The sequence below is a fragment of the Musa acuminata genome, chromosome BXJ2-2, assembly GCF_036884655.1.
Source record: "Musa acuminata AAA Group cultivar baxijiao chromosome BXJ2-2, Cavendish_Baxijiao_AAA, whole genome shotgun sequence".
Lineage (NCBI taxonomy): Eukaryota > Viridiplantae > Streptophyta > Magnoliopsida > Zingiberales > Musaceae > Musa > Musa acuminata.
The window spans coordinates 33,268,909-33,285,739 of record NC_088339.1 but is presented as its reverse complement, the minus strand read 5'-3'; the positions used below and the strand labels follow the sequence as shown (position 1 = coordinate 33,285,739).

The 16,831-nt window shown below is 38.0% G+C and overlaps 1 protein-coding gene across 2 annotated transcripts; it reads left to right on the top strand.

The window, feature by feature from the left end:
• The first annotated feature begins 5,764 nt into the window (after positions 1-5,764).
• LOC103976537 (PH, RCC1 and FYVE domains-containing protein 1) lies at positions 5,765-15,944 on the top strand. Of its 2 annotated transcripts, XM_018822594.2 has the most exons (10): positions 5,765-6,320; positions 8,367-8,453; positions 8,708-8,797; positions 8,975-9,061; positions 9,142-9,261; positions 10,204-12,294; positions 12,379-12,525; positions 14,132-14,673; positions 14,934-15,165; positions 15,487-15,944. In XM_018822594.2, exons 1-9 carry the CDS (start codon positions 6,285-6,287, stop codon positions 15,097-15,099), a joined length of 3,366 nt encoding a protein of 1,121 aa, XP_018678139.2. In that variant the 5' UTR covers positions 5,765-6,284; the 3' UTR covers positions 15,100-15,165; positions 15,487-15,944. The 2 variants fall into 2 exon arrangements, with proteins under 2 accessions (XP_018678139.2, XP_064953149.1); XM_065097077.1 differs by lacking the exon at positions 9,142-9,261.
• Positions 15,945-16,831: the final 887 nt, after the last annotated feature.

Here is a 16,831-nt window from a genome sequence, read left to right as displayed (position 1 = left end):
GAGGTAATGACGTTGAAAAGTCCATCACCCTCGGCCAGCTTTTCAAGCGTGCCAATCATGCTTAAAATGACGATGTCACCAAGTAATGGCTATGCCTCTCTGGACCACCATGTCCTCAAGCTTGATGACTTCACCCCCGAAGGTGATGCTAGTGACCACCTGGCCTTCTGCCTTTGTCCCCTTCATCCTTGTCTCGATTGATCTTTTATACAACATTAAGATGCATCGAAAGTTGTCACTCTTACACAAGAATGACCTTGCCATCGACCTTGCCACCGAAGGCGATCTTTAAGACTAAGACGCTATTGAATTCCATCTTTAGTGAGCCAAGGAAAGGGAAGATCTTCACAGTGTTGGGGACGAATAGCTCCGACAAGGCCACCCTAATCAATGCCCTCGTAAACTACATCATGTAGGAGAACTTTCAAGGTCCCATCACCCTCAATGGCAAGAAGCTCGAGGGGTGGCTCCTTAAGGTGATCTCCGCTTACTTCATATAGGATAACCTCCTACACCCCATGCTCATTGTAGAAGAGACATTGATGTTCTGCGCAGAGTTTTGGCTATCGCGATTGGGAAAACTTAAATTGTATAAAGTAAAATCAACCACGACGAAGACACAAGACTCAAAATCCACCATGATAGAGGAAAAATCTAAAATCTACTATGATGGAGAAGGGAATTGAAATCTACCACAAGAGAGAAAGAATTTGAGGCTTGTGATAGTGGGAAGATCCAAAATCTATCATGGCGAAAAGATGACTTGAAATCCACCTTGGCAGTTAGAATTTGAAACCCACTACGACGGAAGAACCTAAAATCTGCCACGGTAGAGGGAGGATTTAAAATCTACTATGACGAAAGGATAACTTGAAGCTTGCCACGATAGAGACATAAGGCCAACGTGCCTAAGAAGCCTGAGTCAAAAAAACCCAACTCACATAAAAAATAATTTGCCACGACAGGGGCATAAGATTAATGTGTACCCAAGACACATTATTCAAGAAAACTTGACCCACGTAAATAAATTTGTTATGATGGAGTTGCAAGGCCAAATATGATTGAGATGTGTAAATCGAGAAAGGCTGATATGCACCAAGATCAATCTGCTACGACCAAGACATAAGGCTAAATATGTTTGAGATGCATGGGAAAACTCGACTTGTACCAAGATAAATCGATTATAGCGGAAACACAAGGCCAAATGCACCCGAGATATGTGAGTTAGAAAACCTCGACTTGCATCAAGAGAAATGCACTAAGGTAGAAGCATAGGCCCAACGTGTTTGAAACACCTGAATAGGAAAAACCTAACCCGCAAGATGAGATCTCAAATGCTCCAATATCAGACAAACTAAATGATGTACTTCCAACCCCTCCCGCAAGAGTCCCGAAACACGCCTACAGAAGGGATAAAACGGAAGGGATAATTGATAGAGAATCTACTATTATATGATATATGATTGCCATGTGAGATCTAAGCCATCCTCCACCTATATGCCTACTTTGACAAAGATTCAAAATAGGGAAACATAAGCTTTCTTCTCATCTATTGTGATAAGAAAGATAATCACAATCTCTCTTCTCGTCTATTATAATAATGAAGGCAATTATAAGTTTTTTTCTTATCCTTTATGACAAGGAAGATAATCACAAACTATCTTCTCATCCATTATGACGAACTAGTATAAAAAAATCTAAAAACTAAGACTCTTTTTGAACTATTCAAACCCATATCAAGGACCTCATATTGCTAACTTATATGTTAGCATTAGAGAGATTAGAGAGACCAGATTGAGAAACCTCTTCTTACTTTAGTTTTCATGCAGCTTTTACCTTGAAAGAATGTTATTTCTATCTCAAAAGTATAACATTTTTACCTCGAAAGCATGACATTTCAACCTCACAAGTATGATATTTTCATCTCGGATATACTTTGAAGATTCTTGCATACATGGGTCTAAACCATATTGGATTGGCGAAGGCGTCAACGATATTTTTCCCTAATAACTTGTATATCGTATTATAGTTCAAATAGGTATTTATAATAGTTTAGGAATAACATCACCTAAATAAAAAAATATTAACTTATTATAGTATTTTTGCTACCACAATAAAAACATTATCAAACCTACTAAAAAATACTATAAATAATTAAAATGGACTCCTGAACTTAATCGGACAAGCTATAACTCTAAAAATATAGTATCATGAGAGTTTAGGAGCCGAAGAGATATAATGTGATATAACTTATATTTTTTAATAATATTTTTAATACTTTAATGAAAACACTATAAGCACTATTGGAAAAAATTATAAACGAGCTAAATAATGACATTATTGTTGAATCCTGAATTTTGATAATTAAATCAATTGATAAGTTTATAGACTAATATGTTTTTAAGACAAGTGAAATAGAAAATACTTCGATCATGGACATGAACTATCAAAGAGTAAATTATCGAAGAAAGATAATAAAACGTTATGTCGGAAAAAGTATCATATCAAAAATTGGATGTTGAGTCGAAGGATTGGTCGATGTATTGAAGATTGAACTTTGTGCTATAAGTTTAAGCATCATGTCGAGAGGATCAGGTATTGTACCAAAAGATTAGATATCATGCGAAAGTCAATATGTCGATAGATCGGGTGATATACTGAAGGAAAGGATGAAGTACCAAAAAATTGGACGACATGTTGGAACGACATTTAACATGTTAAAAAGCTTCGTAATTATGTTGGATATGTGGTTGAATTGTAAAGTTTTGAATGTGGTCTTTTTGTGTCATATTATGTTATATTAGATCGAAATTATGATAACTTGTTGAGAAGTCTAATAGACTTGGACTCAAGTCGAATTGGGCTCGTTAGAATGCCAAAATAATAGCCTTTTGCTGGTTTGGTCGGTGATACCACCAAGCCTAAGTGGTGGTCTGAGTTAGTCGACAAGCACAAACAATGCTTGTCAACATTACCAATAGTGGTATCATCCAAAATTGAAAATTTACGATGATGGTACCATCCTAAAGTATGAAATTATGGTGTTAGAAGTTATGACGATAGTATCACTATGTGTCAATAGTAGTATTGCCCATACCTTAAATTTTTTAGAAATTTAATTTTTTTTGCTTAATTTTGAAGCCTTTTGAGGTTTATAAATACTCCACTAATGCTTGGTTGATGAAGCATCAAATTCTGAGTTGAAGTATTGTAGCTATCTCTTTGAGCATAGTTTGATGTTTTCCTCCTCTTTGAATTACGAAGTGAGTTTAAACCGTAAGAAGTGAGAGATATTATAAAAGAACGAGTGTGGAGGTTCTCTACTAAGCTTATTAAAAGAAAAATTATAATAAGAATAATTGATTATGTTGGAAAGAATAATTGGGCTCGACAGAAAAGAAATTAAGAGTGATTGTAAGTCGAGAAAATTAAACCACAATAAATCGGTTTGTATTCATTCTCTTACTTTTCATTTGTTATTGTTTACTCATTTACTTTACTTGCAATCCTTATTGGTTAATCATGTTTTTGATATAAATTTATCAATTAAAATTTAAAATCAGTTAAAATTTATTATAGCATTAATTCAACCTCATCTTGGTACCATTACGATCCTAACAATTATAACAATAAAATTGGTAGAAAATAAAAAAAAATTGAGGAGAAAATTTTAAGGATATTTTATAAATTAAGGGTCTTGTTTGAGAAAAATAATATAGAAAATTGAAAAAATCTGAAATGTGTCTTTTTTTTTTATAGAAATCACCCAATATAGATCACTACCGATCCATAGTTTATTCTGATTTAATCTTCTGTTACAATTGATATTTTACTTTCTTTTTACCCTTTGTTGCAATAAAATTTTTATTTTCTTTTCCCTTTTCCTCGCAAAGCATTATCTTAGTTTTATTTGAATATTAAAAGATGACTAATCAATCTTGGTCGGACGATAATTGCATCATTTTTTTATAAAGAGAGAATCATATCGAATACTAAACGCAATAAGTTTTTGAATTTTTAGTATATATATTATCGAAAATGGCTAAGTTTAGAGAGATAGAACGAAAGTTGGTGGATTTCCACAATTCTCATGTGGTATCAGCAAAATGGATGGCAACATTTCGGTAGTCTTGAAACCCCCTCGATCGATCTTAGTTCATCTATGACGTCGAAAATTTTGATGGATCATGTTAAAGATCGATCGAATTGGTGTAATTTTAGAGAATTTATGACCCATCGTTTATCCACATCGAATTGATTTTTCTAACATCTACACCGATTTGTCCCCTTTTTTGAGATAAAATTATCATATAATTATATTGTCTCGTATTATTGATGTGGACGATTGATGAGTATAATAATTACGATAAGACTCACGTGACATCAGCTGCATCAGGTGACGCATCTCGTCTCTGTCAACTTGATGAGCCACCCGGTCAATACGGACCGGAACGTCTGCCGAGGCACATTAATACCCTGCTCAGGCTCGATCCCTCACGCCACGTGAACGACAATGTCAGACACTATCAGAAGTACGATCTGTTCCCTGCGGGTAGCCACGTCATGCAACGGTAATTCTTATTATAAAAACCCTTACGCTATGAGGGGAAGGAGAGACAAAAAAGAAACCCCCTTTATCTTACACTGACTTGATTGTCGGAGGGGTCGAGCCGAACATCCCGACCCAACCTTTGTGCAGGTGTAAAACCAACAACCCCCACAGGACATGCAGGCGAGGAGTTTCTGCCCGGAGAGGAGAGCCACCCCATTCCAATCAGACCCACACAAGTGGCCACCTCAGTAGTCTCGGGACACGTTCCCGGGAGATCCTCCATCGTCCAAACCCGAACCGCATCGATCCCGAGCCCACGATTAAAGTTATTTATACTAACAACGACAATCCTTATATTGTTGATTCTTACTCAGATGTTGACCGCCTGATTCGATCTTCTTCCTCAGGTCGAAGACATCTTTGACTTCATGCGACGGAACACATCACGTGCTGATGTAATCATCAACCACGTACGGGCCGATTCCTCCAACCTTTCACCATCGCATCCCTACTCTACTACTACTTGAGCCTCCACATCATGCATCCTGCATCATGCATCATGCATCATGCATCATGCATCGTGCACAAAGGAAAAGGCATGGCAGTGAGTGCATGGCCATACGTTCGAGCGGGGAAGCAGTGCTTGGTCGCCATCGTGTATGCCGTCCGTCGATCATCATGTCATGAAATGAATTAATGGATCTAAGTGGAGGAGCAGTACGCCATGTGCCCATGCGAATCACATCCTTTTGGCTGACCCATGCAACAATGAGCTTTTCTTGAATTGACTGTTTCATGCAGAATAGTTTGTTACTTAATTTACAGTGTCGATTAATATATTTCATTTGATCGTCTTAAGTCGTCTTTATATATATATATATATATTAACGAATGGTTGAAAAAGTAAAATAAGATGGATCTCGCTTACGTACGAATCGAAGTCCACGCGGCACTGGTTGACTGGTTGAGCGGAGGAGGGCCCACTGCCACGCCCCAAAACAGTCAAAGTGTGGGCCCCACGCAGTAAATGCCAATAAAGAGTGGCCACGTCGGGCGCATCCATCCCCTCCGTGGCGTTCGCGTCGTTTCGGAGGCCGCGTAATAAACCTTCACCGCCAGTCCTCGGGAACGACACCCATACACTGTTCCGTCCACGTGGGCGCGCCTTCCCACGCGAGAAACGACCCAGGGACGGAAGCGAAGCAACCTGATAGTAACGTGCTCCCGAGGTGCACGGCTCGGGGTGGGTCGGCTTACCATCACCTTCGGTGACCGCACCCGACCTCTTCCTTTGGGTATATAAATATTCCTTCTTTTTCGCTTTTTGGTCTATTTTTAGTCCTTTTGTTGCCTCCTTTGGCTTTTTGACTCGTTTCTCCTTTTCCCCCCACCTTGTGAGCGAGCTCGAGTCCGCTGCTCCGCCTCCAGTGTTGCTCCGCCGCTCCCCCTCTCCCCCTCCCGTCACGGTTCTCCGACCACCCGAGAGCCGCTCGAGGAACAGACGCACCGCCGACGGGAAACCGCCCTTGCTCCCGCCTTAGGTCGGTGGTCCTCGTGGAAGTTTCCCACTTGGAAGTTACCGTCGGCGTCTCCTTTTCCCAAGTGCGGGGGAGGATTTGTTAGGGTTTTCTCGTCGGATTGGTGGAGATTGATGAGAGTCCGAGGGAAGATCTGGCATCTATGACGACGCCTGATCGGTGCTGGCGGCGCAGCGGAGTGGTACTCAGATGGAATGGCAGATCTCGTCGGCTCCGGGGATGTTGAGAAGGTGAGGGGGATTCGATTTCTTTCTACTTGCTATGCTTATAAGTCGCTTTTTTTGGGGTTTTATGGCAGGCGTATTTGATGATCACATAAAATCTTCCATCTTTTGTTCTTTTCCTGTTTCTTCGGGATATGCTTACTAAACAGAGCCTTTCTTTTTCTTTGATTTGGGGCTTGGATGCTGAGGTAGGGAAATTTCTTGTTATTTTAAGCATCAGTGCTGGTAGCTGTAAATGATTAGAATTTGTTTCTTTGGAGGTCTCGGGAAACAAATCTGGTATGTGTCGACACAATGGATGGAACTTCTGAATCGTTTGAGATAGAGGATGAACCACATTTCTGCATGATTGCATGGTTTGTGCAAATGGACGGTGGATATAGTTTATTGGCTTGCTCTTGAGACTTGGGGTTTTTTGAGTATATTAGATATGGATCAGGCCTATCTTTAACTGGGACCCTCGATGAGCATTGGCGGAAAATGCACCAATAGACCCTCGATGAGCATTGGCGAAAAATGCACGAATTATATCAGTACCCAATTATATCAGTATATTAGATATGGATATGGTCTGTCATTACTTGGACCCTCAATGAGCATTGGTGAAAAATAAACCAAATATAGATATAACACAAACTGATACCCCTTGGGAAGAAGGTGACGACGAGGATCCATGCGTCTTAACCATAGGAAGAACTTTCTGGTGTGTGCAAAAATATTAGGAGGTAGGACCCTACTTGTGGGTTGGTGGCAGGCCTTGCCTGTTGTTCTGCCTTGCTTGTTTTTCGTCTCTATAAAGTCAAGCTTTTGGTTGGTTTAACAGTGGTCCTTGTGATGATTCTCACTGTTACACCAAGAATGAAAAGACTGCATCATATATCGAAGTTCAAGGAAAATTAGGGTATAGAGAACTTGATATAAGACCAAATTTGATGTTGGATTCATGATTGTGCTTTGGGAGCTATTGATTTTGTTATATTCCTAGGAAATATTGAATTCCATGTACTGACAATGGATCAAGTCCAAGTTTGGTACCTGTCAGGCATTGTTTTTGGTCTTTGCATTCCATATTAGTGATCAAAATTATTTGCGAGAACCTTCTTTAACATCAAAAATCCCCTTTCTTTTTCTCTTTAGATTTCAAGTTAATACTAACACCCAACATAATATAGCGGCAAGGAATAATCCACACAGATGATGGCTGCAGTGGGAATACAAATCACAAGTGCTTCTTCGACTGTGATGGTCACTATGCGTAACTACTGTTGGTCCTAAAATGCCTTTAGTCAAATGTCTAGATCTAGTTCCCTGTCTGCACTTCCTACATATGTTCCTGGAAGTAAGCAGATAATTTGGTCTCTTAACCACCACATGAGGACCAAGAAAAATATTGAACATATTGGATGGAGAAGAGGTTGAATTCTGCTTTTGTTTCCCTTATCTTAAAGACCGGCGATATTTGGAATGTATTGGAAGTTTAAGATGATGGCAGGTCCCACCATGGCTAACTGGTGGAACCTTTCTTTGCTTGATATCTCTTCTTTGAGCTCTTTTTATGCTATGTTTTCTGATGGGATCAACCGTTAATTGTACATCAAAAAATTTCCTTCTATAATATACAGAATGTGGTATAAATGTTAAATTGTTGTTGAAGTTCCATCACTTATGTGCTTTTTCTTTTTGATCCTTCCTAGCCAGGTTCCTGGATCCTTAAATTTGATGCAAGACAGACCATAGTCTTGGGCATGCACTATCTTAGCTTCTGCCTACTTTTGTCTGACACCAAAACCATGCAACATATCTTAAAATGTAGAATTCAGATTCATCCTCATCGTCTGGTGCTTTTTTAGTAGTGGCGTTAGATTCTCTTCGCTTCTCTATGTTATTAGTTTACAGTTTCCCCACATCATTTTCAGTTATATAATGCAAACCATCATTGTACTGCTTGTACTCGAGAATATATACATTAGGAGCATGAATCTTCTTCTTGATTTATTATGCATTTTCATAAAGAGTCTGCATTTTTCTTTAACACTCCATGTGTTTTTGAAGGCACTCCTTGCATTGAAGAGAGGCAGTCATTTGCTTAAGTATGGTCGAAAAGGGAAGCCAAAATTCTATCCATTTAGACTGTCTGATGTACGTATGCTTTCTTGCCTCTTATCATAGGAAAACCTTAAGAGTTAATAGATTTCTATAATCTAACTGTCCTTTGTCTGATAATTGTCTTTCATCTACGCATCTTATTCTATAATGAAGTTACACCACAATATATACAAGTTATCTGCAACATAAAATCATATGATTGTCTCATCATATATCTAGATTATATGTTGTATGCTTGAACAAGAGCAGGCCTAGTTTAATAAGTTGATTCTACGAATGTTTTGCAGGATGCATCATCATTGATTTGGTTATCAAGTGGTGGAGAAAAAAGTTTGAAACTAGTTTCTGTTTCAAAAATTATCCCAGGTCAAAGAACTGTAAGTCAATCTTCATAATACAACAAATTTGGAGGAAATTTTATAATTAAAAAATAATTACAATTAAATTAATTGGGCTTCTGTGTGACACTATATTGCTACTTTAGAAAACAATGATTCTTTTTTTACATATTTCTTTGTTAGCTAATTTTCAATATAATAATCTATTCATTTCAGCCTGTTTTTAAACGGTATCCGTGCTCAGAGAAGGACCACTTATCCTTTTCGCTCATATATGACAATGGGACAAGGTCTCTTGATTTGGTTAGTATATCTAAGTTTTTAATACTATATATTTGTTGATATTTCCATGATTCTATATGCTATTTGTCTTTGCTGTTTAGATCTGCAAGGATAGATTCGAGACGGAGGTGTGGTTTGCAGGCCTCAAGGCGCTGGTTTCTTCTGGTCATGTTGGACGACCAAAAATTGATGGCTGGAGTGATGGTGGACTATATTTTGATGTAAATTTTATGCACCATAACCACTACTAATAAACTACTAATATCAACTAATAGAGTGTTTCCAAATAGAGTTTCTTGACCAACTTCAGCCTTTAAAGATGCATATGCTTATAACGAGGATAACATTGTTCTTCATCGAGTGCTACTTGCATGATTTTGCAATCATTTTAAGTTGATCTAATTCTACAACAGATGGGTTTACTTTGTGCACTTCATATTTTTTATATATTGAGCTGAGATATGGTTCTAGCTTGTAGGAAGTCAACATTGCATCATATTTATTGGTTTGAAAGATGTTCTTGATTTAACTACTTCCTATTCATTTAATCTAGGGGTTCCATTCTTAGTTGGAGACTTCATTCTTTCCACTGAGAACATTGTTTTTCTCAATGTTCATAAACCTATAGTGACTTGTTTGGAACACATTGCACGGGGAGTTGATTTAAGACATTATGTATGTGCCCCTGTTTTATTAGATCTTGTAGTTTAGTTACTGCATTCAGAATTGATGCAGTGTTTGCTAGTTTCTATGGTTCATGGCTTTCTCATCATTTTAAGAAGAATGGTTTGATATTTTGATATTCCTTCTAATGCATAATAGGCATGAAAAAGATAGTAACTAATGGATACTATAATCGATAGTCATTTTCTGTTGGTCTTATCTGAACCATAAGATTACTGAAATGCTGATAAGATGCCTCTGTTATTTTTCCTGCTTGCCTAAGTTAGTAAAATTTTTGAAAGAGAACAAAAGGAAAGTATCTTGGTAATAATTCCCTATCTTATGTATCTTAGTATTTTGCACCTCACAGTAATGTACTTGAGTGCGTAGTTTATTTTTTTAATTTTGATGAAACTGATTTGAAAGAACTTGTGTTTATGTGGCATATTCTTTTCAGTGAACTTCCTTTATGTGTGTGGTAATTTGGACAATTGTTTCAGGATTCCAAGGATTTGATATCTAAGAGTCCAAGTGAGAGGTCGAGTGGCTCCATTCTGGATAGTAGTTCTCCTGACATCAGTTATAGTATTAAAACTTCATCAGTGGTCTCTTCTGAAAATTTTGTACGCTTGGAAAGATCAGATGTATCAAATATGCTAGCAAAAGGTGCCTCTTCAGATATTATCAGAGTAAGTGTTTCTAGTGCACCCAGCACATCAAGTCATGGTTCTGTGCAAGATGACTGTGATGCTTTAGGTGATGTTTATGTGTGGGGTGAGGTCATATGTGAAATTTCTTCAAGAACTAGCACTGATAGAGGTATAAGTTTTTCTAGTGGAGGAGCCGATGCACTTTTACCTAAGCCCTTGGAATCTAATTTAGTTTTGGATGTTCACCATGTGGCTTGCGGAGTCAGGCATGCTGTTCTTGTTACTAAGCAAGGAGAAGTCTTTACATGGGGTGAAGAATCTGGAGGACGCCTTGGCCATGGAGTTGGAGCTGATGTTGTTCAACCTCGCCTTCTCGAGTCTTTAGCAATTTGTCATGCAGATTTGGTCGCTTGTGGGGAATTCCATACTTGTGCTGTCACTACAGCTGGTGATCTTTATACTTGGGGTGATGGCACTCACAATGCGGGCCTTCTTGGACATGGTAATGATGTTAGCCACTGGATACCGAAAAGAGTTTCAGGACCACTGGAAGGTCTTCAAGTTGCATATGTTAATTGTGGCACCTGGCATACAGCCTTAATAACATCAACTGGGAAGTTGTTAACATTTGGTGATGGAACATTTGGTGCTTTAGGTCATGGTAGCAGAGAAAGTGTTACGCAACCAAGGGAGGTAGAATCATTGATGGGCTTGAAAACCATTGCAGTTGCATGTGGTGTATGGCACACTGCTGCTGTAGTAGAGGTTATAGTAGCTCAGCCTGGTGCAAATGCATCATCGGGAAAGTTGTTCACTTGGGGTGATGGAGACAAGTACCGACTTGGCCACGGTGATAAGGAGCCACGACTCAAGCCTACTTGTGTGGCTTCATTGATTGATTACAATTTTCACAAGCTAGCTTGTGGTCATAGTCTCACAGTTGGCTTGACAACCTCTGGACAAGTTTTTACAATGGGAAGTACAGTTTGTGGTCAGCTTGGCAATCCACAATCTGATGGGAAACTTCCATGCTTAGTGGAAGATAAGCTTGTAGGTGAATCTGTTGGTGAAGTTGCTTGTGGTTCATACCACGTTGCAGTTTTAACAATTAGAGGCGAGGTTTTCACATGGGGAAAAGGTGCTAATGGAAGATTAGGTCATGGAGATATTGAAGACAGGAAAACGCCTACCCTTGTTGAAGCTTTGAAAGACCGAGCTGTTAAATATATTGCTTGTGGTGCAAACTTTACAGCTGTCATATGCCAGCACAAATGGGTATCGGGTGCAGAGCAATCACAGTGCTCAGCATGCAGGCAAGCATTTGGATTCACCCGCAAGCGACATAATTGTTATCATTGTGGTCTTGTTCATTGCCATTCATGCAGTTCCAGGAAGGCCTTAAGAGCAGCCTTGTCTCCCAATCCTTCAAAACCTTATCGAGTTTGTGACTCCTGCTATGTGAAATTGAACAATGTGTTGGAATTTGGTGGAATTAATAAGAGAAATGGCTTACCTCGCTTGACAGGAGAAATCAGAGACAGGTTTGAGAAAGCAGAGATGAAATCAACAAGGCTAGTGTTACCTAGCAATTTGGATCTCATGAAAGATCTGGACATTAAGGCAGCAAGGCATGGGAAGAAAACTGACTCCTTGTCCTTTGTTCGAGCTGCTCATGCCAGTTCACTTGTACAGCTGAAAGATCTTGCTTTGGCTGGCGGGATTGATCTGCAGGGAGCAGCTCCTAGACCACTTCGCACGTCCATGGTTCAGTCTGTAAATCCTTCGAGAGCTGTTTCACCCTTTTCTAGAAAATCTAGTCCTCCACGTTCTGCTACACCAATTCCCACAACTTCTGGACTTTCTTTCTCCAAAAGTACTACCGACACTCTGAAGAAAACAAATGAACTCTTGAATCAAGAAGTTCAGAAGTTACGTGCTCAAGTATGCTAAACTTTTCCTTCCTTTTCTGGATACCTTATGTGTCATTGGCAGCCTACTTTCTGTATTGACCTGGATTTGTGTTAGGTTGATAATTTGACAGAGCGCTGTGAACTTCAAGAAGTTGAGTTGCAAAAATTAGGAAAGAAAGCTCAAGAAGCCATGGCGCTGGCTGCTGAGGAATCTGCTAAATCAAAAGCTGCAAAAGAAGTTATTAAATCTCTAACGTCACAGGTTGATTCTTTTACCTGTTCCTATCATGTGCCTTTTCAATATAACGAGAATAGTTGGAGTGCTGTTATATTTATTTGATTGTCTTGATAATTCTGGTTCTTTTAACTTGGTTATTTTTTTTGTTTTTCATTAGACTTGGGGCCAGAGCTTAACTGAGTTGAGTTTTCACAAATTGCAGACTTTCTTCCCAAATATTATATACTTGAAGTGCTGTCTTATAGTAGCTTTTCTATTCTTTCTACTATAGTTGGAAGGTTGACTTTACAGAACAGAAAGTACTGTTGGTTTCAGAAGAACTATAATTGTTTACTAGAATGACTATATCATTCTACACTCAGCAGCCACTTATCTCTTGTTTGACTCTTGATTTTTTTTTCGAACCCTTCTAATATCAGATACTAGGACTTCAATGATGATTGGAAGTAATGTAATGTGAGCTCTCTGATATTGCCATTACATATATTTTAAACTTAGCTGCCCGCCTGCCGGATAACTTGTGAGACTCGTCATGACTTAAGATTAAGTCTGAATCTTTTTCTCTATACTGTCTCTGTTGATCAACCATTTTTTCAGATAAAACTGGAGAAATGTTTTATTATTATTCAATGTTACAATGACCACAAATTATTTTCAGCGGTCACTGTCTCGCATGACACTCGGACTTTGCCATCAAACACTTCTAGAAGGCACTTATGGTAATTGATATAATGAAAATGATAAAATAGAACTATGATTCTTTGGTATTACGATCCAGCAAATTGGAATCTTTGCTGTCCTTGTCAAAAATGTTTGTCAGACATACATAGTTGAACTAACATCTTCCCAAAAAGATGGAGGCTATAACTTACTGATTGAAAAATGAAGCATGGAACTTAAAGTTATAAAATCTGTTGTACCTGATACAAAATCTTAGGAGTTTAGAAAAATAAAAATCACTTGATTTGATGACCTTTTATAAATCATCAAGCAAACGCAAACTATGCAAAAATGCATCTATGTACATAGAAATTGAGGTGAGGATCCAAAAAATTGATATTGATTTAAACATTATGGGAATCATGCATACCAATATCCAATGTATTTTGATGCTTCCCAATTACTGCTCAGTTCAAGAGATAATCGTTGCCACTATAGCAGTTGGTAATTTGCATCTAGTCGATATATAACTTAGAAAGCTTTTGAACATGTGTTCGTTAGATGCTTATCAATTTAATTTCCTCTATTCATCTTTTATATGGAAGGATAAATCTTAATCCTTTGCAGGAGACCAGAGCTCTTCTTTTTTTCTCTCTTTACACATTTGCTCATAGATGTATATATAAAACATTTTACATTTAAAGCATGCTAGTTGTTTTTTTTTGGTGAAATAAAATTGCTATTAGTTATGCACATTTAAGAGCATAGTTGATCAATAGCTTCGAGATATTTCCCCAAAAGTGTATAACTTTGTTTGACATCTTATCTGATGTATAACCTTGTGATTGCTTCATATTAGCCCTATAACCTGTTATTCTTATAAATTTTATACAGAGGATACAGACTGTTAAGTTGATTGAAAATCTTGCAAACACCCCATTTTTTCTAACACGTAATGTGCATTGGACAGCTTAAGGATATGGCTGAGTTATTACCTCAAGGGGTTCACAAAAATGGTGCGATAAGATCAGCAGGCTTATCAAATGGATTGGACTTACATTCTGGTCCTTACTCAATTCTTAATGGGGATCAGCAGCATAGATTTAGTATAAACAATGCTATGACAGCAGTGTCTCCTATGGCTTCTGAGTCTACTCTTACGAATGGAAATTCAGGTCAGAATCATGCACTAATGAATGTCCATGAATCTCACAAGATGAACCCAAATTCACAAGACTGTCAGTCACTGAATTCCAGTGAAATGGAAGAGGACTTCAGTACAGGAAAGCGTGACAGCAATGCAGAGAGGTCATCATCCAGCAGTAAAGCTGATATTGACAACAAGGAAACTGAACGTCCTCAAAATGGTGAGAAGGTTTATAAGTCTCGAAGTCCCATTTCAACAAGTAATCAAGCAGATGCGGAATGGATCGAACAGTACGAACCTGGTGTCTATATAACTCTAGTAGCCCATCGTGATGGAACTCGAGATTTGAAGAGAGTGCGGTTCAGGTAATTGTTCCTATACTTCTCTTTGTTCACCATTATTATGTGCTACATTATGCTTGATTTTCTTGACTATAATTGAACCCTGGTTTATCATGATCAACTTATCCATGACATTTTCTTTGATGGCCCTTTATAAGCTGCTGTTATTTTGAAATTTGTGTCTCAGCACAGATTTATGTTAGATGGTTATGATTGTCTATTTACCTTTAATTATTAGAATTTTTATTGTGTATTGTTGTCTGAAGAGTGGACATATTTTGCAGTCGAAGAAGATTTGGTGAGCATCAGGCAGAATCCTGGTGGTCAGAGAACCGTGAAAATGTTTACGAGAGATATAATGTACGTGGATCAGACCGCGCCTCATCAGCAGTGTCACGCCAATCTGCACTTAGATCAGAAGAAGATTATATGCATTCTTCCAGGGCTTAGTGAAAGTTGGTTTGATCGCCAGAAAGGGAGGGGCAGATATCTTGCGTAGTATTTTGATCTTATGAGGTTGTTCTCATTATTGATACAGGAACTGCTGAGTCTATGCTTTGCACCTTTGAGACAATGAATATACGTATTCAATATATATTTTTCTACTTGCCAATACCAGTTCTTCCTTAATTATACCTGTAGGTCTGCTATCACCTGTTGTATTGTAGTGTATAAAAGTTATCAAATACAAGAACAATAGGGGGCAGGGCATTTTGTGGCCTAATAATTGAGATAAAATCTCTTAAAATATAAAATGTAATTTTCTATATTCTGCTCTGCTATGATTCCTCTGTTTGATAAAATTTTTGTTTCCTTTTAACATGTTTTGGACTTTAGGAGGACGTCAGCCGCGTTAAGAAGTTCTATTACAGAATTGGTGATAATTGGGCCGGAAGGTGTATCAAGACTTCCAGGGCCTGCAGATAAACTGGTTTTCTACCAAGAATTGGTATGACAGTTCAGTGACAATTGCAGATGCTGTTAGATGAGTGGAATCAGCCTCAATGGGTCATACGACCCCCATTGTAGGTGGACTGCCGGGGACACCGATGATATTTTAATTTCAGTCAACTGTGTGGTTTGTCTAAATCATGGAAGATTTCTTCAATGTCCACTAGTGCAACTTCAGCCTACTTTGTAGGCAACTTTATCATCTTGATCTGGATTCTAGTCGGTTCTTTGATGTAACCTGAAATGATAATTTTGTAAATGCAATCCCTCTCGCTGATTCCAACTTATGTTCATGTAGTAATGGCTGTAATATCTTTTCATAATGTTATGTAGAATTTCTGCTCTGTGCAAATTGGAATGATGCACTATTTTTCATATCTTTTTTGTTCTTTTCAATCTCCTCCACTGTCTACTCCATGATATTGACACTGGTTACATCAAGATGTTGCATAAATGTTGTTTATTACCTTAAACTATTTCCTGAATTAATTACTCTTTTTCTTGTACAGGTATGTGCTCCTGTCCTGCAAGCCAGTTATCATGCATGAACTTGCTTCGAGTTACTGGTATGTGAACTTGGAAAAAATGTTAGAACTAGAATGAATTGTTTTTGTTACCTGTTATTACCAAGTAGAGAAAACTCATTCAGTTATATCAGTGAGTTTTGTGGTTAATGAACTATAGATGTGATTCATGATAAACTCTTCTAGTGTTCCGTAGAAACAAGGCCTTTCTGTTGCTTTCAAGTGATGTCCACCTCTACAATTGGATAAATTTGATTGAAATGAAAGGACCAACAGATAGAAAACCGTGTCAATCTATTTGAACAAGTTCAGATGATTCCCATGTGTTTGGGGTGAAATCCTCTGCATTTGTTCTATCCATTTTAGTCAAGTCTATCAATTCACACATATAGTAGGTATCTTCATTCATGAAAAGAAAGCATCCTCAAGAACCTTTGTTTTTGTTTTCCAATTGCTTCAAAAACCCTAGTGTGTACTCTGTGTGTTTTATTATCCATCTATCTTTCTAAATTTTTGTTCTTTCTTAATATATATTTCTTGCTATTATATACTGAGTATCAGACGATAACCATCTGAATGTCTCCTCATATAGATGAATGCTAATTCTTTATTACATGTCACATTTCTGCAATGCTCAAAATCATGTTAAGATAACTATTGAGCTTTGAAGTGTCCCCAAGTGGTATTCAGTCATGAAAGTGGTTTTA

Bases quoted from the DNA above. Each gene is read 5' to 3' on its own strand.
- LOC103976537 (XM_018822594.2), top strand. From the start codon at position 6,285: ATGGCAGATCTCGTCGGCTCCGGGGATGTTGAGAAG. The intron at 6,321-8,366 runs GTGAGGGGGATT...GTGTTTTTGAAG, and splicing joins GCTCCGGGGATGTTGAGAAG to GCACTCCTTGCATTGAAGAG. The intron at 12,295-12,378 runs GTATGCTAAACT...GATTTGTGTTAG, and splicing joins TTCAGAAGTTACGTGCTCAA to GTTGATAATTTGACAGAGCG.